This window comes from Leptopilina heterotoma, unplaced genomic scaffold, assembly GCF_015476425.1.
Source record: "Leptopilina heterotoma isolate Lh14 unplaced genomic scaffold, ASM1547642v1 Lhet_24, whole genome shotgun sequence".
Lineage (NCBI taxonomy): Eukaryota > Metazoa > Arthropoda > Insecta > Hymenoptera > Figitidae > Leptopilina > Leptopilina heterotoma.
This window is the reverse complement of record NW_025110956.1, coordinates 5,058,114-5,082,766: the sequence shown is the minus strand read 5'-3', so window position 1 is coordinate 5,082,766 and position 24,653 is coordinate 5,058,114. Positions and strand designations below refer to the sequence as shown.

The following is a 24,653-nucleotide window of genomic DNA, read 5'->3' as shown; positions in this document are numbered from 1 at the left end:
GAGTGAAAAAAAACTTATTAATAACAATTAGAATTAAATATTAAGCATTATTTTTAATAAAACAAGTAAAGTTAAGTTCGTATACTAATTTAATAGTCAAATTATCGTGAATTATTGACATTTTTAGGGAGAAATTCCACTTTTTATTGATAATTGATAATAAGTTGGTAGAACTTATTTCGATGTTGGTAAGAGTGGAAATTTTTACTGAGCATGCGCAGTTGTAGCTATTACCGGAAATGCAAAAAGTACAAGTATGAACTAGAAGAAGCCGCCATTGGGGGACATTATCACACAAGACGTTGAACTGTTCGGTGCACAGGTAGAAAAAATATGGGATATTTGTTAATCCAGTTTGTATTTTTGAGGAACTGATCGAAATAAATACCAGAGAAAAAACAAGTAAGTGAAAACAAATTTTGTAAATTAATTCATTGATGTAAAAAATGATATAAAAAATTACAGGTAAAATTCAATTCTTTTATTATTTAATATCACATTTTTCTGTCTCAAAAATGCATTTTTTTTTCTTAAATATTACGGAATTTGAACTAAAATTTTTTAGAGAAACAAATAATATTTTCTGAAATTTTTTAGTTAACATAATGAATATATTTTATAATTTTTTAAAAGTAGTCAATTTTTGCGTACGAAGCACGTGTTAGCAAAAGAGAAAAAAAGCACAAATTTTGTAATTTAATTAAATTTATTAGTTAATCTTTAACTTCCGAGTTTGTTTTATAAATTATTTACCTTGATTTGCAATCAAATTTGTTTTTTACAAATTAATATTCTTTTTCGTTGCAACGAAACAAATCTCTGTGAAATTTAGACTTTTATCAATTTTCGTTTGTTTATAAGTATTTAATAATTCTGTAATTGTGAATTTTTTTAGAGAGATGCAATAAACAGGGTTTAAAGTTGAAACAAAACTAAATTAAAAGTTTATTTTCGTGTCAACTTGAAACCAAATTAACAAATCGAATTTAGTTTCGTGTCGATTTGAAAATTTAGTATCACAGTCACGAAATTAAGTTATTAAATTTTTTTCTTTTGTAATATTTCGAAAATAATTGCTTTTCTAATAATCACTTTCATTCGAATTTATATTTTCTTAGTTTTCTTTTTTATCTTTTAAGAGGCCCATAAAAACATTCTAGGGCAAGTTTAGTTTTATCTCTGTTTACATCTCCAAATCTAAACATAAGTTAACAGACAAAGAATGAAAGATTGCAGACTTTTTTTTTAAGTAGATTTTTATTTTCTTCAGAAATCTTAACAGTAATAGAGGTATATTCTTAATTCAAGTCGTGTGATTTTATCTTTGAAAGAATATAATATTCAGATTACTTCTAGACTTGAAAATGAGAATGCGATAATAATTTTCCAAGAAGTTCTGCAAGGAATTTAACACTTGGAAATACTTTGTGTCAGCTAAAAATTTTATTCATCTCACTGTGTGTGACGGGTTAAATAAAACTTTTATTTTTATTACCATTTCTTGGGGTAACACATGGTCCAAGGAATGTGTCCTTGAAAAATAGGGGAGGAAAAAGGAAAAGCTCTGAAGGTTGGAAAACAACTAAGGAAATGTTCTTTACTTGTGAGAATTATAGTTATAATTAAAATATTCGTACAACGAATTATTACTCATCTAAAATTTATAATAGTTAAATTAATTACAATTTTCAAAAATTTTAATAAAATTCTTGGCAAAATTTTAATTATTTTCAAAAACTTTCCTCAATTCAATGATTTTTAATATCTACAACTTTAATAAAAAAATTCCCAAAAGAATTCAATTAATTAAAAAATTTTTTAATAAAATTCTACGCAAACATTTCATTATTTGCATAAATAATAAAAATTCCACAGGAATTCAATTATTTACAAAGTATTTTCATATATTTTTCAATTATATTCATAAATAATAACATTTTTTTACAGAGATTCAATTATTTTCAAAAATAATAAAAATTTTTACAGGGATTCAATTATTTTCATAAATAATAAAACTCAATGCTGAATTTCAATTATTTTTAATACAATTTTAATGGAATTCCTTGAGAAAAGTTATTATTCTTAAAAATTTTATTAAAATTTAAACGTTATTTTCAATAAATTTTTAATTAAATTTCTTTAATGAATAAAATTATTTTCAATAATTTTAATGCAATTCTATGCGTAATAATTCAATTTTTTCAAAATAATTTTAATAAAATTCTTCGCAGAAATCCAATCATGTTTAAAAACTTACAAAAATTCTCGTCAAAATTTCAATTATCTTTATAAATAATATTTTTCTCCGAAATTCAATAATTTTCAAAACTTTTAATAAAATTCTTGGCAAAATTTCAATTATCTTGATAAATAATTAAATTTTTCTTCAAAATTCAATTATTTTCAAAATTTTTAATAAAATTATTGGCAAAATTTCAATTATCTTGATAAATAATACAATTCTTGTTAAAATTTCAATTATCTTGAAAAGTAATAAAATTCTTGTTAAAATTTCAATCATCTTGAAAAATAATAAAATTCATCTCCAAAATTCAATTATTTTCAAAAATTTGAATGAAATTCTTTGGTAAATTTCAATTATTTTTAGTACAAATTTCATCAAATTTCTCGAAAAATGCAACGATTTTTAAAAATTTTATTAAAATTTGTCAAGAGAATTCAATTATTTAAAAATTTTTTGATAACATTCTTTATGAAAATTAAATTTTAAGAAACATTCAATTATTTAATAAAATTATTTATTTTTATAGTTAAATAATTGAGTCTTCGTAGAATTTTCTAATAAATATTAATTTAAAATTGAATTTCAAATTTAAATCTTTGAAAATTTCAACTTTTCATACTTTTAATTAAGAATTCTATAGAATTATTTTTCCCAATAAGTTTAATTGGAGTTTTAAAAATTATTTGAAGTTTTTAATTTCTAATATATTTAATTTAAGAATGTCAGAATAATCGAAATTTCGTAAAATTAAATTGTAAACAAAAGAATTTGATAATTCACAAAGAACTTTTTCAAAAATTTTTTTAAAAAATTATTTAAATATTATGAGAGCATTGGATAGAAAAGAAATAAAAAATAGTTAAATTTTACAGTAAATGATTAATTTTTTTCTAAATTGTAAATATTTTTTTCAAGAACCATGGGCGATAATAGAAGCAGAGGAAGAGGGGATAATAGAGGAAGAGGCAGAGGTGAGAATAGAGGACGAGGTCGAGGTGGATCTGAAGAGTCGCAAAGACAATATCAACAGCAACTGCAGCAGCAACAACAACCACCAAGACAGCAACAACAACAACCAAGACAACAGCAGCAGCAACAACCACCAAGACAACAACAGCAGCAACAACAACAACCGAGACAACCGCAAGCACCATGGCAGCAACAACAACAGCAACCGCAACAATCTCAACAACAGGTGCAACGCTCTGCCTCTGGAGACTCAGCAAGAGCATCATCTGCAACTGAAGTCCTATCAACAGAGGTTGCGAGACTAAAAATTGGTACGTATAGAAAAATATTTTTAATTTCTTCCATAATTAAAAAATCATCAATATTTAAAACTTAATTCTAAAGAAAATTTGTTTTCATTATTTTCATGAATGAAAGGACCTTCAGGAGATTCAGAAAAAAAGAAATTCGAGAAACCTGAAATTCTTCGAACTCGACCTGATCACGTGGTGGATAAAAGGGGTAATTTTTGTATTTTAAATTATTATTTAATTGGTCAAAGTCGATTAGATTTTTTCTTTGAATTAAGCTATGTATAGAAATCCCATCGATTAGGACATTCCATTAAAGAAAGAAATTAAGCATATTCTGAAGTCTTCTGTTTTTACATGCTCGCGAAGTTGCCAATTTATTTTTAATAATTAATAAATATTTATTTGAATATTATAATGTATATTTTTCTATTCATACAATGTATATTTTTTTCAGGAAAAAATTATGGCGCTCTCGTACAATTGGAGACAAATTATTTTCAGTTTAACACCAAGACAAATTGGTCGTTACATCAATACAGAGTCGATTTTTCTCCAGAGGAGGATAGAACTTTCGTTAAACGACGACTGTTTAATCGCATACCAAACACAATGTTTGTGCCTAATATCTTTGATGGATCTGTTTTAACTACGATTCATGAAATAAAGGAGGTAATACATTATTTAATAACCAAATAAAAGAATTTGATACATTTACCTAGGACTCGAACTAGGTCCGTAAATCCCTTAAAAGTCCGTAACTTTGCTTGAAGTCCGTTTTTAAAAAAAAAAAAGATCCGTAAAGTCCGTAATTCGATTCAAAAAGGATGAAAAGTTCGTAAATTGTACGATATAATTTGAATAATTTTAGAGAAATTACAAATTATTGAAATAATTGAATTCTAGTAGAATTTTCTCATAAACATTGATTTAAAAATGGATTTCAGTTAAAATTTGAGATTATAATTGAATTTTAAAAGGATTAGAGAGTAAATTTTTAGAAATAATTGAATTTTGAAAAAGTTTCAGATTAATAATTTAAATTTTGTAAAATTGAATTGAATATCTACTATTTCAATAAAATTTTTCAAAAGAATTCAATTATTTACAAATTTTTTTTTTATAAATTTCTTCACAATAATTCCATTATTTTCAAAAATAACGAAATTTTTTACAGGGATTTAATTATTTTCGTAAATAATAAAACTGATCGCAGAATTTCAATTATTTGTAATACAATTTTAATTGACTTCCTCGAAAAATGTAATTATTCTTAAAAATTTTATTAAAATTCGTCGAAAGAATTCAATTATTGAAATAAATAATAAATTTATGTACAAGGATTCTATTATTTTCATAAATAATAAAATTCTTCATCGAAATTCAATTATTATTTTTCAATCATTTTAATAAAATTCTTGGGTAAATTTCAATTATTTTTAATACAATTTTAATAGAATTCCTCGAAAAATTTCATTATCTATTCTAAAAAATTTGTTGATAAAGTTCTTAATAAGAATTCAAATTTAAGAAACATTGAACTGTTCAATGAATTATTTATTTTTGTATTTAAAGAATTGAATTTTTGTAGAATTTTCTAATAAAAATTGATTTAAAAATGAATTTCAGTAAAAAATTTTAGATAATTATCGAAATGTTAACAACATTATAACTTGAATTCTTAGAAATAATTAGATTCAATTATTTTCATAAATGATCAAATTCTTCAAAGAAATTCAATTATTTTCAAAATATTCTATAAAAATTTTTCATAAGAATCTGAATTTAATTATTTTTAGTACAATTTTAATTAAATTCCTCAAAATAATTTAATTATTTTCAAAAATTTTAATCACATTTTTCTCAAGAATTAAATTATTTTAATTATTATTTTTTTTTTAATTATTTAAATTTTTTTTTTCAAATAATACGATTTTTCACAGGAATTCAATTATTTAAAATAAAAATTGATAAAATACGTTACAAGAATAATTGAAATTTCGTAAAATTAAATATTGTAAACAAATGGATTTGAAAATTGTCAAAAAACTTTTTCGAAAATTATGAAAAACATTCGATTTAAAGAAGAATTTTAGTTAATAATTCTTGAAAATAATAATTGAATTGATGATTTTATCACTCAGTCTATATTAAATAAAACAAGAAGAAACCGATCATTCCGAGTCGAAGACTCGGAGTTATCGATATCTTCATGTTTTATAGCTGTAAAAAAATTTAATTTATAGTTTTAAGTAAAGTGTTCTCTTATTTGACTCGGACTGGTTATATTTTTGTCAGTAATTGGTCCGTAAAGTCCGTATTTTTTAAACACTTTCACTGGTTCGAGCCCTGCATTTACAATTTTCTTTCTTTTTAAGAAAAATTTAATTGTATATTCTCTTTTTGACAGTCGATGGAATTCGCTGTTACTCACACCGAAGATGAGAGTAAAGTTGTGCACATTAAAATTCGTCATGTTGCCTCATTGTTGAATAAGGCCGATTATGGCTACATTCAACTTTTCAATTTACTATCACGTCGTGCCTTGGAAAATTTGAATCTTCAATTGATCGGCAGAAATTATTTCGACCCAAAGGGAACGGTAAAAATTTTTTGCTCATATTTATTTCATACTAATTTAAGTTCATATAATTCATGTTCATTAAAAAGAAATTAGTAGTTAGAAGGTGAAAATAAAAATTTTATTGAATTTCATTTACAATTTGATCCATGAATTTCGAAAAGGGCTCAACTCTGAAAAAACTAAGTCATTTTCACATAATAATTTTTTGTAAAGAAGACGCTTACGTTTTTCATAATATTATAAGTGAGTTCTTTTCGAAATTCACCATTTAATTTCATTTTTAAAATGTTTGGAAATTTCTAAAAAGCAAATTTTTATCTTTAAATTTACAGGTGGTTGTTCCTCAATACAAATTGGAGGTATGGCCCGGATATTTGACATCGATTCGTCAACACGAACAGAGCACTCTCATGTGTGCGGAAATTGTGGGCAAAGTAATGCGACAGGAAACTGTACTTGATATTCTCTCCAATTGTCAAAGAAATAGTCGTGATTTTCAGGTATGGAATTTTTTTTTCAAAAATTACAGTGAAGCTAAAGTTTTAGACAATAAATTACCTATTAAAAGTGCTGGAAAATAATTAATTTTTTAGAATTTATAAGAAAATTCTAAATTATTGTCTTCTTTGTTTGCCTTATAAAATATGAAATTACCACGAATTCTAATTCAAAATCTTCAATTTTTTCTATTTTTCACAATAACTTCTTTTTAAATAACTTAATTCTTGAAGTTCATAAAATCATAAAATTATTATAAATTATTTAATAAATAATTTTACTTAAATATTTTAAATATTTAAAATATTTCACAATAACTTCTTTTTAAATAACTTAATTCTTGAAGTTCATAAAATCATAAAATTATTATAAATTATTTAATAAATAATTTTACTTAAATATTTAAAAGTTAATTGAATTTTAAAAGAAATGCGTTTACAATTTTCATAAATAGATGAACATCAAAAGGTTTCAATTTCAAATATTATAAAATTTGAATTTTGAGTAAATTTAACTATAGAAATTTTAAAAAACGTAGATTATAAAAAAAATAATAGAAGACTTTTTCGTCTGTTTACGTATTTTCAATCGATCAAAACGACTTTTAGCGTCTTAAATTCAACCCGAGCTCTGTAAATTATTATTGTTTTTAGAACTAATGTAAATTTAAAATGTGTGAATCAAAATTGTTATTCATTAGTAAAATTGTGTTTTTTAGCGAGATTTTAAAAATGAAGTCATTGGAACAATCGTGATGACCACGTACACAGATCGTACCTATCGAATCGATGATGTTGACTTTAATGCCTCACCTTCACACACTTTTGAAAAGGGCGGAGAAACAATAAACTACGCGACATATTTAGAACAACGATATCAAGTTAAGGGTTTGAACATGACACAACCCATGCTTGTATCAACAACAAATGCTCGACAACGAAGATCTGGAATGCCTGAATTAATTTATTTAGTTCCCCAACTGTGTCGTACTACTGGTAATTTTCTTATTTTTATTGTTAATTTTTTTTAATTTTTATTATTAATTTATAAAAAATATGATTTAATTGACTCAATTATTTTCATGATCACAGGTTTAACTGACCAAATGCGCAATAACTTCCAGTTAATGAAGGAAGTTGCAAAATATACTTGCGCGGATCCGAATGTTCGTATTGAAAAGCTATTGTCATTTAATAAGAGAATATCGCAATGCACGAAAACAACCGATCAGTGGACCCAATGGGGCCTTTCTCTTGGTACTCAATTGGTAAAGGTCAGTGGAAGACAAATGCCACCGGAGGAAATTCTTTTTGGAGGCAATGCCAAGGAAGCCACTGCCGATTGGACTCGAGCTTTGCAATCGATGAAACCAATTGTTTCACAGGGACAGCTTAACAACTGGTTTATCTTACATCCAAAGCAATCAAGATGCATTCCGGTAATTTTTTTTTTATTTACATTTATTTTATACTTAATGGTCCCAGGATTGCTACGCAACCTGGAAACCTTGAAAATTGTTTTCTAAAGTTATTGTGTTTATTCCTGAAATTTAATTTCACTTAAATATTTCAAAATTAATTCAATTTTAAAAGAATTGCGTTTACAATTTTCATAAGTAGATGAACTTTAAAAGATTTTTATTTAAAATTTTGTAAAATTTCAATTTTAAGGTATTTGTCGCGTAAATTCGTTTTCGTCAGATTTTTTTTAAATTTCACATAATTATTCTTTGGATATTTATCTACAAAATAAGGCCTATTAAAATAAAATTGACCGTCTGTAAGTCTCAAAAAATGAAATCAAAGTTTCGATTTTTAACATGTAAGGTATAGGAAAACCATATGAAAACCACAGATTTTTAATTTTTGCACTTATACTAATCGTCAGATTTTTTAGAAAAACTAAAGTTTCATTTATTGAACCAAAATGAACTTTTATAAAAAAAATGAAAATTTTTCACCGTCTTGTTTAAAAGATATTTAACGTCAAACTTGAAAAATTATTTTAACAATTACTGTAAATGACAGGTGAATTCGTAAACGTGGCAATAGCGCTTGTTAAATACTACAGCTTGTCTGCTACTTTTGGCGCGAAATTTTAAAGACGGCCATACGCCAAACTTGCGACGTTGCCACGATCGTTTTTCATGCGAGAGGTTATGAATATACATTGAGAACATCTGTATGTCAAACTGTACGTCCGCAAAAGTTTTTCGGAAACTCGCATTCATAATCGTTTCATAAGTACAGTCAACGGATACAAACTTTTGACAGTGACCAGTCGCGCGACAAATACCTTAAATGAATTTAAATAAAACAAAAATTAAAAAACTTAGATTTAAAAAAAATTTTTTAACTAAAATTCATCTGAAATTAGTTAAATTTTTCAATATATATTTAATTGATTATTAAAAATAATGGAATTTATAGAAGAATTTTAGTTAAAAACATTAAAACAAATTGAATTTTGAAGCAATTACGAATGATTACAAAAATTCAATTATTTTCAAAAGTAGTACAATTCTTCTTAGAAATTCAATTATTTTCAAAAATTTTAATAAAATTCTTGGCAAAATTTTAATTATTTTCAAAGACTTTCCTCAATTTGATGATTTTTAATAACTGCTACTTCAATAAAAATTCATAAAAGAATTCAATTAGTTAAAAAAAATTTAATAAAATTCTACGCAAACATTTAATTATTTTCATGAATAATGAAAATTTTACAGGAATTCAATTATTTACAAAGTAATTTCATATATTTTTCAATCATTTTCATAAATAATAACATTTTTTACAGAGATTCAATTATTTTCAAAAATAATAACATTTTTTACAGGGATTCAATTATTTTCATAAATAATAAAACTTAATGCTGAATTTCAATTATTTTTAATACAATTTTAATGGAATTCCTCGAAAAAAAATTATTCTTAAAAATTTTATAAAAATTTATCAAAGAAAATTATTTATTTTTTAGGTAATTACCTTTGCAACAATTTATTTATTAGAATTTAAGTATTATTTTCAATACATTTTTAATTAAATTTCTTTAAAGAATGAAAGTATTTTCAAAAATTTTAATGAAATTCTTTGCGTAATAATTCAGTGTTTTAAAAATAATTTTAATAAAATTCTTCCCAGAAATTCAATTATGTTTAAAAATTTACAAAGATTCTCGTCAACATTTCAATTATCTTTATAAATAATAAAATTTTTCTCTGAAATTCAATTATTTTCAAAACTTTTAATAAAATTCTTGGCAAAATTTCAATTATCTTGAAGAATACTAAAATTTTTCATCAAAATTCAATTATTTTCAAAATTTTTAATAAAATTCTTGTCAAAATTTCAATTATCTTGATAAATAATAAAATTCTTCTTCAAAATTCAATAGTTTTCAAAATTTTTATAAAATTCTTGGCAAAATTTCAATTATCTTGATAAATAATAAAATTCTTCAAAATTCAATAATTTTCAAAATTTTTAATAAAATTCTTGGCTTAATTTCAATTATCTTTATAAATAATAAAATTCTTGTCAAAATTTCAATTATCCTGATGAATAATAAAATTATTAGCAAAATTTCAATTATCTTGATAAATAAGAAAATTTTTCTTCAAAATTCAATAATTTTCAAATTTTTTAATAAAATTCTTGGCAAAATTTCATTTATCTTGATAAATAATAAAATTCTTCTCGAAAATTCAATTATTTTCAAAAATTTGAATAAAATTCTTGGGTAAATTTAAATTATTTTTAGTACAAATTTCATCGAATTTCTCGAAAATTGAAATTATTCTCAAAAATTGTATTAAAATTTGTCACGAGAATTCAATTATTTAAAAATTTGTTGATAAAATTTGTTATGAAAATTCAATGTTAAGAAACATTTAATTGTTTAATAAAATATTTATTTTTATTGTTAAATAATTGAATTCTCGTAGAATTTTCAAATAAATATTGATTTAAAAATGAATTTCAAATTAAAATCTTTGAAAATTCAACTTTTCATACTTTTAATGAAGAATTCTATAGAATTAATTTTCCCCAATAAGTTTAATGGAATTTTTAAAACTTATTTGAAGTTTTTAATTTTTAATATACATATATTTAATTCAAGAGTGTCAGAATAATAGAAATTTCGTAAAATTAAATTGTAAACAAAAGAATTTGATAATTCACAAAGAACTTTTTCAAAAACTATTTAAAAAAAATTGACTTAAAGAAGAATTTATTTATTGGTAAAGGAAAAAATAAATTTTGATTGTAGAGTCTACTAGATTTGCTGCTGAAAGCATCAAGGGGAATGAACTTCACAATTGGAAAACCACAATGTGTTCCATTGGAAAATGATAATCCTGTGGCGTATGTAAATATGATTGAGAATATCATGACTAAAACGGTGCCACAAATGATATTTTGTGTTGTCTCGAGTGCAGCGGCGAATCGTTATTCGGCAATTAAACAAAAGTGTTGCGTGGATCGACCAGTTCCAAGTCAAGTTATTAAGGAAGCGACAATTAACCGCAAAAATGCATTATCGATTATGACAAATGTTGTCATCCAGATGAATTGTAAAATTGGTGGAGTTCCATGGAAAGTCGCTTTACCATCTAATGACGTGATGGTCATTGGTTTTGACGTTTGTCACGATACATCGAAAAGTGGTTGGGATTATGGTAAGTTATACTTCATTTTCATTTTAAAATAAATAAATATCCAATTTTTCACAACCGGAAACAAAATTTCATCTTTTTAAATTTTGATAATTTTTTTTTATCTATTTTCTTTTCTTTGGTTAAATTTTAATTGGTTCCTTATCAAAAATACGAAAAAACCGAAAGTCTAAAAATTCAACATTTTTTCTTCTCTTTTATGGCATTTAGATTAATTATTTTTGGGCTCTTCAAAAACACTTTACCCATTTTTTTGTCTCCACCCTTTAGTAAAAAAACTACCCCTATAAAAAATACTGAAAACCGAAATTCTTAATACAATATTCATTACAAGAATTCAATTATTTTCAAAATTAATAAAATTCTTCGTAAATATTTAATTTTCGAAAGAAATCTAAAAATTTTCAAAAAAATTCTCGTCAACATTTCAATTATCTTTATAAATAGTAGCAAAATTCTTCGACAAAAATTCAATTATTTTCAGGAACTTTAATAAAATACATTGCAAAATTCAATTATTTTTTAAAAGAAATAACATTCAATTACTTTCAAAAACTCTAATAAAATTTATGGCAAAATGTCAATTATTTTCAAAAAATTTTCAATTCGTCTTAATCTAAATTTTTCTAAACTTTAATCATTTCTACCATTGAAACATTAACTCTTTTCAATTAAAATTCATTGATCAATTAAAATTTTAATTCATTCGAATTTTTATTTCCTTAAATTTCAATTTTTTTTTCTTCTTCATTAACATTAAATTATAATTGTTTCTAAAATCGAAAAAATAATTATTAAAGATTTTAATTAATTGCAAATTGAAGCAGCTCCTTAGAATTTTAAAATTACTTTGAAATTGAAAGAATTTTTATACAAATCCTTAAATTTTTTCTATTTTTAATGATGATTTATTTCAAATAATTTAATTCTGGAAATATTAAAAAATTATTACTTGTAAATTAATTAATAATTTGACTTCAAAATTTAAAAAATGATTATTTTTCAGAGAAGAATTTAATTATTAATGAAGATAATTGAATTCTTGGCAATTATTTTATAAAAATTTTTGAAAATACATCATTGAATTTATTCGAAAAATTTGATTACATTATTTAAAAATAATTGAATTTTATCGAGAAATTTTATTAAAATTGTATTAAAATTGTATTAAAAATAATTCAATTTCTGCGAAGAATTTTGTTATCAATGAAGAAAATTAAATTATTGCGAAGAATTTTAGTATATTTAAAGATAATTACATTCTTGCTAAGAATGTTATTAAAAATAATTGAATTCCAACGAAGAATTTTATTTTATTTTTTGAAAAGAATTGAATTTCTGTAAAGAATTTTGTCATTTACGACGATAATTGAATCTTTGCGAAGAATTTTATTAAAATTTAAAAAAAAATACTAGCGCAGAATTTTATTAAAATTTTTTGAAAATAATTGAATTCTTATAGAACTTTCTAATAAAAATTGTTTTAAAAATCATTTTCACAGTTTCAATTAAATTCGTCAAAAAAATCCAGGAATTAAATTATTTTCATAAATGATAAAATTCTTCAGAACAATTCAATTATTTTCAAAATTTTGTAGAAAATTAAAAAAAAATTCAATTACCTATTTTTAGTTTAATTTTAATTGAATTCCTCGAAAGAATTTAATTATTTTCAAATATTTTAATAAATTTCTTCTCGATAATTAAATTATTTTTAAAAATAATAAAATTTTCCACATGAATTCAATTATTTAAAATAAAAGTTAATTAAATTCGTTGCAAGAATTCAATTATTTTCATGAAATATAAAATTCTTCACAGGATTTCAATTATTTTTAATATAATTTTAAATCAATTCCTCAAAAAATGTAATTATTCTTAAAAATGTTAAAAATGTTAATAAAATTCTTTATATGAATTCAATTGAGGAGCAAATTTTCAAAAGCTGATAAATCCATTTTTAAAAAATTGAGATAAACATAAATTTAATATTTTAAAAACCTTACAAATCGACCTGTCACTGTTAAATGTTAGAAAAAAAGTTTATTAACAACGAATTTTCAATTCAAAAACTTTTTGACATAACCAAGATGACTTAGAATTTTTATGTTTTTTATTAGAAAAAATTACCAAAACCTTTAAATTACTTAATTATGATAGTGTTTAATTAAAAACAGAACGTCTTAAATATAAAAACATTGTTGAAAAAATAAATTAATACAAATTTTTTAATTTAAAATTAACTATAGTGGTTATGTGAGAAAAATCATTTGTTTCATTTTCTCGAAATAAGAAAATATGGATTTATCAAGTTTTCAAAACTTGCTCCTCAATTATTCTTAAAAATGTTGAGGAAGCTCTTTATGAGAATTCAATTTTAAGAAGCATTCAATCTATATTACTAATTCAATAAATTATTTAATTTTTCTTTTTTAAATTTAAATTTTGTAAAAATTATTAAAAAAATAATTGATTTAAAGAAGATTTTTAGTTAAAAATTGAATTGAAATTATAAAACATGAAGAAATTGATCATTTCGAGTCGAAGACTCGGTGTGATCGATATCTTTATGTTTTATTAATATTCTTGTAAGTTATTGAATTTCAAAAAGGTTTGAATTTGAATCTTTTGAAGAGTTTTAATTCCTATGGAAAAATAATAATGATTAAATATTTATTTAAAAAAAACAAGTTCTTGTTATTTTCGAATAATTTTCCAATTAAAGAAATTCGCAAATAAATATATCAGAACATTTTTTTGACTATCTGATAATTTTTATATTGAATCGAAATATTTTTGTTATCGTCAGGGAAAAAGTCAAAATTATGCTATTTTCTTTGTCTTAAAAAGATTATGAAAATAGTTCAATTAAAATAATTTTGTATTTTATTTTCTTGACTTTAAATTATTTTTTCTTTAGGTGCAATGATTGCTTCAATAAATGGCGATTGCACGAGATATTACAGTGCCGTGAGTGAACACAAGAAGGGCGATGAAATTTGTGACACTCTTGCCGAGCATATCAACAAAGCTTTAGAGAGTTACAAAAGATTAAATGGAAGACTTCCCGGAAGAATATTCATGTATCGAGATGGAGTTGGTGAGGGACAATTGAACGCTGTCTATAAAGTTGAAGTCGCAAGAATTCAAGGCATGATAAAAAGAGTTTATGCCGAGAACAATACTGAAGTTGGAAAATTGTCGTACATTATTGTTACCAAAAGAATAAACAGTAGGTACTTCTTGAGACAACAGAATCCAAATCCAGGAACAGTTGTCGATGATGTCATAACCGATCCGGATAAGTATGACTTTTTCATGGTTTCAGCGAAAGCCAATGTTGGCACGATTACGCCAACTTATTACAACGTCATTATTGACGAAAATAAACTACGTCCTGAGATGTTACAACGCTTTACATTCAAATTAACTCACCTTTACTTCAACACAAGTAAAACGGTGAGAGTACCAGCGCCTTGTCACTATGCACATAAATTGGCTTTCCTCGTAAGCCAATTTATTCATCAGACGCCTTCTGAGAAGTTGGCAGAATTACTGTACTTCCTTTAAGGAATTATTTCGGATTGCTCTCTTTTTTAAACATTTGTTTATTTTGTTAAAAAACAAATTTCTAGAATCTCGAAGATTTTTTTTTTACTTGCATAAATATTTTGGTAATCAGTGTTTATCGAGGATTGTTTTTTTTATTTTACTTTTCGTTGCATTTGAAAGTAATTTTATTTTACTTAAGACGGTGATTTAAAAATTGTACCGCCTACGTTTGTATTGATATACAAATTAATTTTTTTTTCTTTTTAATTTGACATTTTTGTCTTATATTTAATTGTTGCCTGAAACAATAAAAAAAATTGTGTTAATCACAAAAGAGAAAGTAGTTATCGTAGAAATAAGTTACAAAAAAAAGAAATATACAAAGATAGAAAAATACAAGTCTGAAAAAATAGTTTCGTATGGAATGCGAGACCAAAGATAATAAAATATAGTTTTGTATATTACATGTGTAAGATAATGTAAGAATTTCTTCCTATGGAGAATGTTATTTTGCAATAAAATATTTTTCTGTATTTGACTTTTTTTCTTTTAAACAAAATTTACAATTGTTAACTACACGATAATTTAAAAAACTTGAAAGAAATTCTGCACAAAATTCAATTTACTTTAATATTTTCAATTAACATTTTAAAAAAATCCTATTATTTTCAATTATATTATAAACAAATTGTTCAAATTTAACTTCTTATCAAAAGAAACTAAAAAAGTTAATTTTTCTGGAAAACGGAAAAATACTAATTTTTTTACCCATAATAAATGAAAAACAAAAGTAATAAAAAAAATGTTTCAAATTAACATTTATTCACGATTGCAGTTCAATAATACAAAGAAAAATTAGTCTAAGAAATTACTCTCAAGTTTTGAATTTGATTAAAAAGAAGAAGAAGCGCCTGAGAATTCTCGCCTAGTAGAAAATAATAACAATCGCTCAAGTAATTAAAATTTTATTTTTAAATTCACTTATTTCACTATTTATTTATTTTTCCATTTTTCTTTTTTTTTTTTTTGAAAAAGTAGTTATTTCGGGCTAAATTAATTTTAAAAGCAGGTGGGTATTTTTCAGAAACCCTTTTGTTTTAAATATTCTCATCAAAAAAATGAGAATTATAATTATGTATTGTTTTGTTAAGTACGCGAATAGAAAAACAAAAAAAATTACAAATTGACGCGATAGCTTTTTTTCGGATTAGCTGAAAAAAGTTAGTCAAGAAAAAACCACGGTTAATTAATAGTTTTTAATGACGTTAGCTAATCAATAATTATAATAGATTTTTTTTATATATAAAATTATATTAAATAAGGCTAGGTGAGCTTCTTGGCTTTCTGATAAAGAGTATCGACGACTTTTCCCATGCTGTGTATCGTGTCAAGAGCTATTTCGTAGGTTTTATCGCGAGGCGTGTCCTCGAATACGATGAGCACACCTTCGCCCTGATCCAAGACACCCTTCAATTTCTTGTCGAGAATCATTTGAGACAATTTCTTTTCAACTTGAGCGATTGGTAACGATATGCAGGTCGCTATGTGGGCCACCTGAAAATATTTTTTTTTTTGAAAATGTTAATATATTTATTTGCAAAAATTTATATATATAATAAATATTAACTATAATAATATTATTAACTATATTAATCTGATAATTCTCATTATTATTTTTCCATAGAAATTAAGATTTTCAAAAAATTCAAATTCAAATCTTTTCGAAATTAAACAACTTATGAAAAATTGTTATAAAACATGAAGAAATCAATGACTCCGAGTCTTCGACTCGGAGTTATCAGTTTCTTCATGGTTTTTAATAAATTAAAGATGACTGAGTGATAAAATCATTATTTCATATTATAAAAATATTATTACTGTAATTTACTCAAAATTATCTTAAACAATATCTCCATTATTATTTTCTAAAATTTTAAACTAAAATTCTTCTATAAATCAATTATTTTTAATAATTTTTCAAAAAGTTCTTTGAGAATTTTCAAATTAATTTGTTTACAATTCAATTTTACGAAATTTCGATTATTCAGAAATTCATCAAATAAATACCTATATATATTAGAAAATAAAAACTTCAAATAATTTTAATGAAGCTCAATTAAATTTTTTCAAAAAAATTATTTCTACAGAATTGTTAGTCGAAAGTATGAAAAATTCAGATTTTCGAAAATTTTAACTGCAAACCGTTTCATAATTCAATTTTTAATCCTATTAAAATTCAATTATTAGATATCTTAAATTTTAACTGAAATTTATTTAGAAAAATTAGAAAATTCAATTATTTAAATACAAAAAAAATAATTTATTGAATAATTGAATGTTTCTCAAAATTGAATTCTCATAAAGAATTTTATGAACAACATTTTTAAATAATTGAATTCTCTTGACAAATTTTAATAAATTTTTTTAAAATAATTACATTTTTCGTGAAGTTTGATTAAAATTGTATTAAAAATAATTAAAATCCTCAGAAGAATTTTATTATTTATAAAAATAATTGAATCCTTGAAATTCTTTTAGACCAATTTAATAAAAATTGTTTTCAAAATTCAATTATTTCTAAGAATTCGCGCTATAATTCTGTTAATATTTAATTATTATCTAAAATTTTTACTAAAATTCTTCTTTAAATCAATTATTTTTAATTTTTTTTTTTGAAAAATTCAGATTTTTAAAAATTTTAATTTGAAACTATTTCAGAATTCAATTATTTCTAAAATAATTATTATTTTGTATAATTTCATTTTTTTAGAATATAAAAAAGTTTTATAAAATGTTTTGAAAATAATTGAATTCCTCTGAAGAATTTTACCATTTCTGAAATTAATTGAATTCCTGAAATTTTTTTAGGCAGATTTATTTAAAATTGTTTTCAAAATTCAATTATTTCTAAAAATTCACGCTATATTGCTTTTAATATTCAATTATTATCTAAAATTTGAACTGAAATTCATTTTTAAATCAATTTTTATTAGAAAATTCTACGAGAATTCAATTCTTTAAATACAAAAATAAATAATTCTTTGAATAATTGAATGTTTCTTAAAATTGAATTCTTATTAAGAACTTTATCAACAAATTTTTTAGAATAATTTCATTTTTCGAGAAATTTGATTAAAACTGTATTAAAAATAATTGAAAGTTACCCAAGAATTTTATTAAAATTATTGAAAATAATTGAATTTCGGTGAAGAATTTTATTATTTATTAAAAAAATAGAATCCTTGTAGAAAAATTTATTATTTATTTAAATAATTTAATTGTTTCGACGAATTTTAATAAAATTTTTAAGAATAATTAAATTTTTCGAGGAATTCGATTAAAATTGTATTAAGAATAATTGAAATTCTGCGATCAGATTTATTATTTACGAAAATAATTGAATTCCTAAAGAGAATGGTATTATTTACGAAAATAATTAAATCCTTGTAAAAATTTTATTATTTATGCGAAAATAATTGAATTATTGCGAAGAAATTTATAGAAAATTTGTAAATAATTGTATTCTTGTGGAGAATTTGATTAAAATAGTAGATATTCAAAACCATTGAATTGAGGAAAATTTTTGAAAATAATTGAAATTTTGCTAAGAATTTTATTAAAATTTTTGAAAATAATTGAATTTCAGCGAAGAATTTTATTATTTATAAAAATAATTGAAATTTTGACGTTTATTTATTAATTTTTAAAAATAATTGAATTTCTGCCTAGAATTTTATTACTTTTGAAAATAATTGAATTTTAGCAATCATTTTGTAACCTGCAATCATTTAATTTGAAATTTCAATTTGAAACTTTATGAAGTTATTCTAATTATGAGAATTTTAAACGCAACTCTTTTAAAATTCAATTAATTTTGAAATATTTCAGTAAAATTATTCATTAAATAATTTTTAAGTAATAATTTTATGATAGTTCTTCAAGAATTAATTTACATATTTGAAAAGAAATTATTGTCAGAAATAGAAAAATTTGAAGGTTTTGTATTAGAAGTCGTGGTAATTTCCTAATTTATGAGGCAAACAAAAAAGACAATAATTCAGAATTTTCCTATGAATTTTAGAAATTTAAGTTTTTTCCAATACTTTTAATAAAAATCCCTGTCTCGTAATTAAATTAATTTTTAAATTCTATTATTTTTAAAACTGTCAATTTTATTTAAAATAAGTAAGTAAGAAGTCAATTGAATTGTTGCTAGTTTGTATATAAAAATGAAATTCCAAAATAGAATAGCGAAATTGCATGTGTAATTTTTAGCTAAATAATTAAATTTCTTATCAAAATATAATGATTTGAATAAAATTTAATAGCGATGTGTTTTTTTACCTGCACACGCGAATAAGGTTCGACGATACGACAGAGATTTTGCTCCAACATGGAATCGTATAGTGATCCAAGATGAGCGCGAACAATAACGTCCTCCTCGAGTTCCTGTCGATATTGTTTAACCGCAGCTTGAAAATCGGCTAGTGAACGCTTGTGACTAGCATCGGCGACTGCACGCATCGCGTCCAAATCCTTGCCCGCATATTTCACTGTCAATTTTCCAGACATTATTGACTGAACGTCTTCCGGTGTTCGTAACATAATTTTCGACAGTAACATATACTTCAGTGCTGTCAACGCTTTTGGACACTCCACACTGTCATATCTACAATTAGAAAAAAAAAATTAGAAATTATCAAATTATCAAAAATTCAAAATACTGTAGTTTAATTGAATTAGAATATTTCTCCTATTTATAATTAGAAAAATAATTATAAACAAAAAGACGAAGAAATAAAAAATTATCCAAATTTACCCCTCAAATGCTTCGTAGAAATAGGAATAAGCAGTCTTGAAATCTCGTTCGTCAGCTGCATGCAAAATTCCCGATTGAAGATCAAGGGCGGCTTGCATTTTTGGTGGGCAGTAAATAGCATTAGCTGTAGTTCGAGCGCTGGTTAAAGCTGCCCTGGCTTTTGATAGATTACTAAGTGCATGATAAGTTTTACTCTCGAGTAATTGAACCTCAACGAGCAATTGTTTATCATCCAATTTTTTCAGTTCCTTAAGTAGTGCCGATCCCAATTGTAATGCATCGCTGAACATTCCCGTATCGAAATAAAGTGCTATCAATCTTGCCTCCAACGATTGTCGCAAAAATGTTCTGCGCTCCTCTTTCGCCCATTCTATACATTCTTTGCACAACTGAACCTATTTTTTTTTTGTCGAAAAAAAAACAAAAATTTTACTCTAAATCAATACATTTCTAATTATAAATTATTAATTAACAACCAAAATGTTGCGCGCGCTAGTACGCGGAACGTGCTGTTCCATTTATTATTGTTATGCAAATTACAAAATTTTTTTATTTCAAATATAAATTTTTAAATAATTTCATAAACAAAATTTAAAAAATTCACTTGTTAAGTACAAAATTAATTACAATTGTTTATATTTTCAAAAATTTTAACATAATTCTTCGCAAGAATTCAATTATTTTTATATAAATAAAAACATTCTTGGGAAAAATACCATTATTTTTATTATTTTTTGCAAAAAATCAATTATTTTTAACATAATTTTAATAAAATTTTCACAAAAGAATTAAAATACTTTTTAGAATTTTAATAAATCCTTCTAAACAATTCAATTATTTTTTTAAATAGTAAAATCTTTGCAAAAATTCAATTATGTTCAATAAAATTTAGCAAAAGATTTTTAATTTTTTTTTTAATTCGTTATAAAATTTTTCAAAAGAATTCAATTATTTCCTAAAATTTTAATAAATTATTCGCAGGAATTCAATTATTTTTATAAATAGTAAATCTCTTTGCAGGCATTCAATTATTTTCAAAACAATCTTAATTAAATTCCGCAGAAGAATACAATTTAAAAAAAAATTTTAATACATTTCGAAAAATTCAATTATTTTCTAAAATCTTTAAGAAATCCTTCGAAACAATTCAATTATTTTTATTAATACCAAAATTCTTTGTAGGAATTAAATTATTTTTAATCCAATTTATATAAAATTGCACGAAAGAATTTAATTATTTTCAAAAATTTCCATTATATTCAATTTCAACGAGAATTTAGAATTCTCTAAAAATAATTTAATTATTCTCAAAATTGTTAATAAAAATTAAATTACTTTCAATGCAATTTTTAAAAATATCCGTCAAAAAAATTAAAGAAATTTAATTATTTCAAAAAAATAATAAAATTCTTCTGATGAATTCAATTATTTTTAATATACTTAATTTTAATATAAGTCTTTACAGGAATTCAATTATTTTAATTTTAAATTAATTAATTTTATTTTAAATTAATAATTTAATTATTTGACTTTAATATAATTTCTCGAAAGAATTTAATTATTTACAAATATTTCTATAAAATTCTTCAAAATAATTCAATTATTTCCTAAAAGTATAATAAATCCTTCAAAATAAAATTCAATTATTTTTATAAATATTAAAATTCAAAGCAGAAATTCAATTCTTTTTAAAACAATTTTAATAGAATTCCTCGAAAGAATTTAATTATTTTCAAATATTTACATAAAATTCATTTATTTCCTAAAATTTTAATAAATTCTTCGAACAATATTCAATTATTTTTAAAAATTTTTAATAATTGTGTTATAATTCCTCAATGAAACTCTTAAACATTTAATTTAATCGAAAATATTCAATGATTTTATAAAATTTTAATAAATCCTCCGAAACAATTCAATTATTTTTTAATTTTTAATAACATTTTTCGAAAGAATCCAATTATTTTCTAAAATTTTAATAAATCCTTCAAAACATTGCAATTATTTTTATAAGTAGTAAAATTCATCGCAAGAATTTAATTATTTACAAAGACTGTTATAAAATTTTAACAGTAAAATTATTAATTACAATTATTAACAAAATTGACTATATATTTAATAAATTAAAGAAATTTTTTAAAAGAAGACAATTATTGTTAAAATCTTTAATAGTATCTATTCTTCGAATTTAATTATTTTCTATATTTTAGTAAAATTCCTTGAATAAATTTAATTATTTTCTAAAAATTTTAATAAAATTCAATAATTAAATGTTTAATTTTGATTATTATAACACGATTATTTTAAAAACTTGAAAGAAATTGTTTATGAAATTAAATTACTTTCTAAATTTTCAATTAAAATTATTAAACAAACCCCATTATTTAAAAAAAAATTAAAAGAAATTCTTCAAAAGAATTTAATTAGGATTTATAAAAATTTTAATAAAATCTTTCTCGAAAATTCAATTATTTTCATGAATAATAAAATTCTGTGATAAGGAATTCAATTATTTTCATAAATAATAAAATTCTGCGATAAGGAATTCAATTATTCTCAAATTTTTTGACAAAAATTCTTGGCAAGAATTCAATGAAGAATTCAATGATTTTCAAAACATTAATTTTAAAATTGAAAATATTTAAAAAGAAAATTTTTTAAATAAGTTAAAAAACAAACAAAGGCAATCAACAATAAATTTCAAACTGCGAACAGATTACTGGAATACAACGATTATTAATATAGATTATTAATTATAGATAATTATAAGTAAAATAAATTCTAATTATAAATTAACGATTCAAATTATTGAATTATAAATACAAAATATGAATCTATTTTCTTTATGTTGTTGACAAGAAAACAAAGAACACAAAGAAAACGTTTAGTTTAAAAAAATTACCTCGATACCGATACCAGCTTCTAAATCGAGGAAAAAGTCGACCAAGGACCTTACGAGTTTGGCAGCTTTTGCCTTACTGATGAGACTAAGGAAGGGTCTAGTAGCTTTTATAAGATCAGCCAATTCTTTAGCCTTGCCTTCCTTTTTGTAAAGTTCTCCCAATTGCAAGATTCCTTGCTCCTTGATACGAATATTATCCTCATCATCGTCGGCGATACTTGGATCGGAAACAATTGCATTGAGCTGGTTGATACCTTCGTTTCGATTTGTCATAGACACCGCCAACATCGTTGCACCGGCCATATTTCTCTTTGAAAAAAAATACAAGCTCTATTAATAAATTCACTAAATGCAATCCAAGAAGTTATAGAAACTTTTATAAAAATGCTTTACTATTATTAAGAGTTAATATTTTCTATTGTTTTGTCACTTTCTTTCAATCACTGAGCACTCGATTTCACTCGATCGCTAGCAACTGTAAAACTCGTGTCATGCTTTGGAAAAAAATGCTGACGAAGATGAGAAAACGGAGTAAACAGTTTCAATTTCTTTGTAACGATTTTCAGTTGGGTGTAAGGGGCATCAAGACTTTGAATTCAGTCAATTTTTATCGTTTTCTACTTGATTTGAATCGAAAACAAAAAGTAATTTTTATTCTACAAACCTCGGTTAAGAAATAAAAGTCCTAGAGTGTCTATTTTTCTGTAAAACAACCCAATTTGTAAGTACTTTACCTCCTTGGACGAGAAAAACTAAACAACTTTTGTGAACATTAAGTAGAAAACACTATTTTTAGGTTAGTTTGTCAAAACACGAATTGTGATTGGTCCTTGTTGTTTGTTTCCGATTGGTGCAAAAATAGCGCTGAATTTAAATTCCCCACTCATTGATTATTAATAACAGATTAATTTTACTTTAAATTTTCAATTTTTTCCCAAAATTTACAATTTTGATTAATTTTTTAAAATATTTTAAGTCAAAAATTGTTGAAAATGTGAAATTTTGGTGAAAAAAAGTGAACAAGGTAAGACAGCTGATAAACATAATGCGCGTAATGGATGCGCATTAATTTTTTGAAGGGAAACGTCAAAAGTGACAGCAATGGAGTGGAAGACAGTTCGACCATAAATTCTCTCATATAATAAATAATCTCTCTACCTGACAGTTATTGTTACTTAGTGAAACATTTCAATAAAATTACTTGTACTTTAACGCTCAAACGTTTTCCCTTAAACAAAAACAAAAATATTTCATATTACATTGTTCCATATTTTTTTTCGCAAATAATTATGGCACTTTGCTTTTAAAATTATTGTCGTCTCGCGCCCAAGTGCCTTCTAGGCGTCGGCTATATTCCTCGGAGTTGGACTTCCGTTTGTACACTCGGATCGAACACACGTGTTATTTTTACTTGTGAAATTTTGTTCTGTTTTTCGAAATAATTCGTGCTCAGTGGTGATTAAATTGATTCTCAACCAATATTGGTTGTCTGTTGAGTCTTCATAGAGTATTTAATATTGCCTATTTTTATCTTGTGCGCTCTGTTTTAGGTTAACGCCAGCCACAGGGCTGTGCGTGTGATATCGAAGCATGGACTCGGATATGTCCGACATGCTTATTGACGGGGAGAATGATCATGAAAACATCGATCCGGAAGTGGAGAAAGCTGCGAAAGGTTTGCTTTTTATTCAAAATAACGGCAAAAACAGTAGATCGCGTCATAATTCAACGTCGTCAAATTCAGACCCCTCAGCAAAGCGCGTTTGCGATGCAAGCGATAAAATCAAGGAAAAAACCAATTCGACAAATGCGTTTAATAAAGGCGACGGAAAAATTCGAAAACCTTCGAAATACGAGAATTCAAATAAGGGTAATTGTCCGGTTTTTATTCAGCGTGATCCGAAATCACCTGATGCATCAAAAGATCTAAACCACGTGTCGGTAGGTAAGATGCTTCACACTCTTTACCCCGGTAAAATTGTAAGCATTCACCCGAGCGGTCGCGGTAAAGTTCGTGTCTTGCTAAACGGCGGTAGAGCAGCGAATCAAATCGTGTCTGACCCTTCTTTGAAATCTAAAGGCCTAATTGCCATAATTCCTTCTAGCTTTGTCACGT

General features: G+C 23.7%; 2 protein-coding genes across 4 annotated transcripts; one reads left to right on the top strand and one right to left on the bottom strand.

Moving 5' to 3' along the window:
* Positions 1 to 264: 264 nt before the first annotated feature.
* Positions 265 to 15,349, top strand: LOC122502822 (piwi-like protein Siwi). 2 transcript variants are annotated; one of them, XM_043613090.1, is made up of 10 exons: positions 265 to 402; positions 3,161 to 3,525; positions 3,641 to 3,715; positions 3,962 to 4,176; positions 5,915 to 6,106; positions 6,421 to 6,588; positions 7,305 to 7,581; positions 7,678 to 8,024; positions 10,859 to 11,267; positions 14,185 to 15,349. In XM_043613090.1, the coding sequence occupies exons 2-10, from the start codon at positions 3,165 to 3,167 to the stop codon at positions 14,832 to 14,834; spliced, it is 2,694 nt and encodes an 897-aa protein (XP_043469025.1). In that variant the 5' UTR covers positions 265 to 402; positions 3,161 to 3,164; the 3' UTR covers positions 14,835 to 15,349. The 2 variants fall into 2 exon arrangements, with proteins under 2 accessions (XP_043469025.1, XP_043469024.1); XM_043613089.1 differs by having other exon boundaries at positions 3,632 to 3,715.
* Positions 15,350 to 15,607: 258 nt separating this feature from the next.
* On the bottom strand, positions 15,608 to 23,341 carry LOC122502904 (26S proteasome non-ATPase regulatory subunit 11). 2 transcript variants are annotated; one of them, XM_043613232.1, is made up of 5 exons: positions 23,202 to 23,341; positions 22,538 to 22,846; positions 19,636 to 20,030; positions 19,161 to 19,485; positions 15,608 to 16,370 (listed from the first exon to the last, which is right to left on the bottom strand). In XM_043613232.1, exons 2-5 carry the CDS (start codon positions 22,838 to 22,840, stop codon positions 16,140 to 16,142), a joined length of 1,254 nt encoding a protein of 417 aa, XP_043469167.1. In that variant the 5' UTR covers positions 22,841 to 22,846; positions 23,202 to 23,341; the 3' UTR covers positions 15,608 to 16,139. The 2 variants fall into 2 exon arrangements, with proteins under 2 accessions (XP_043469167.1, XP_043469166.1); XM_043613231.1 differs by lacking the exon at positions 23,202 to 23,341 and adding an exon at positions 22,931 to 23,088.
* Positions 23,342 to 24,653: the final 1,312 nt, after the last annotated feature.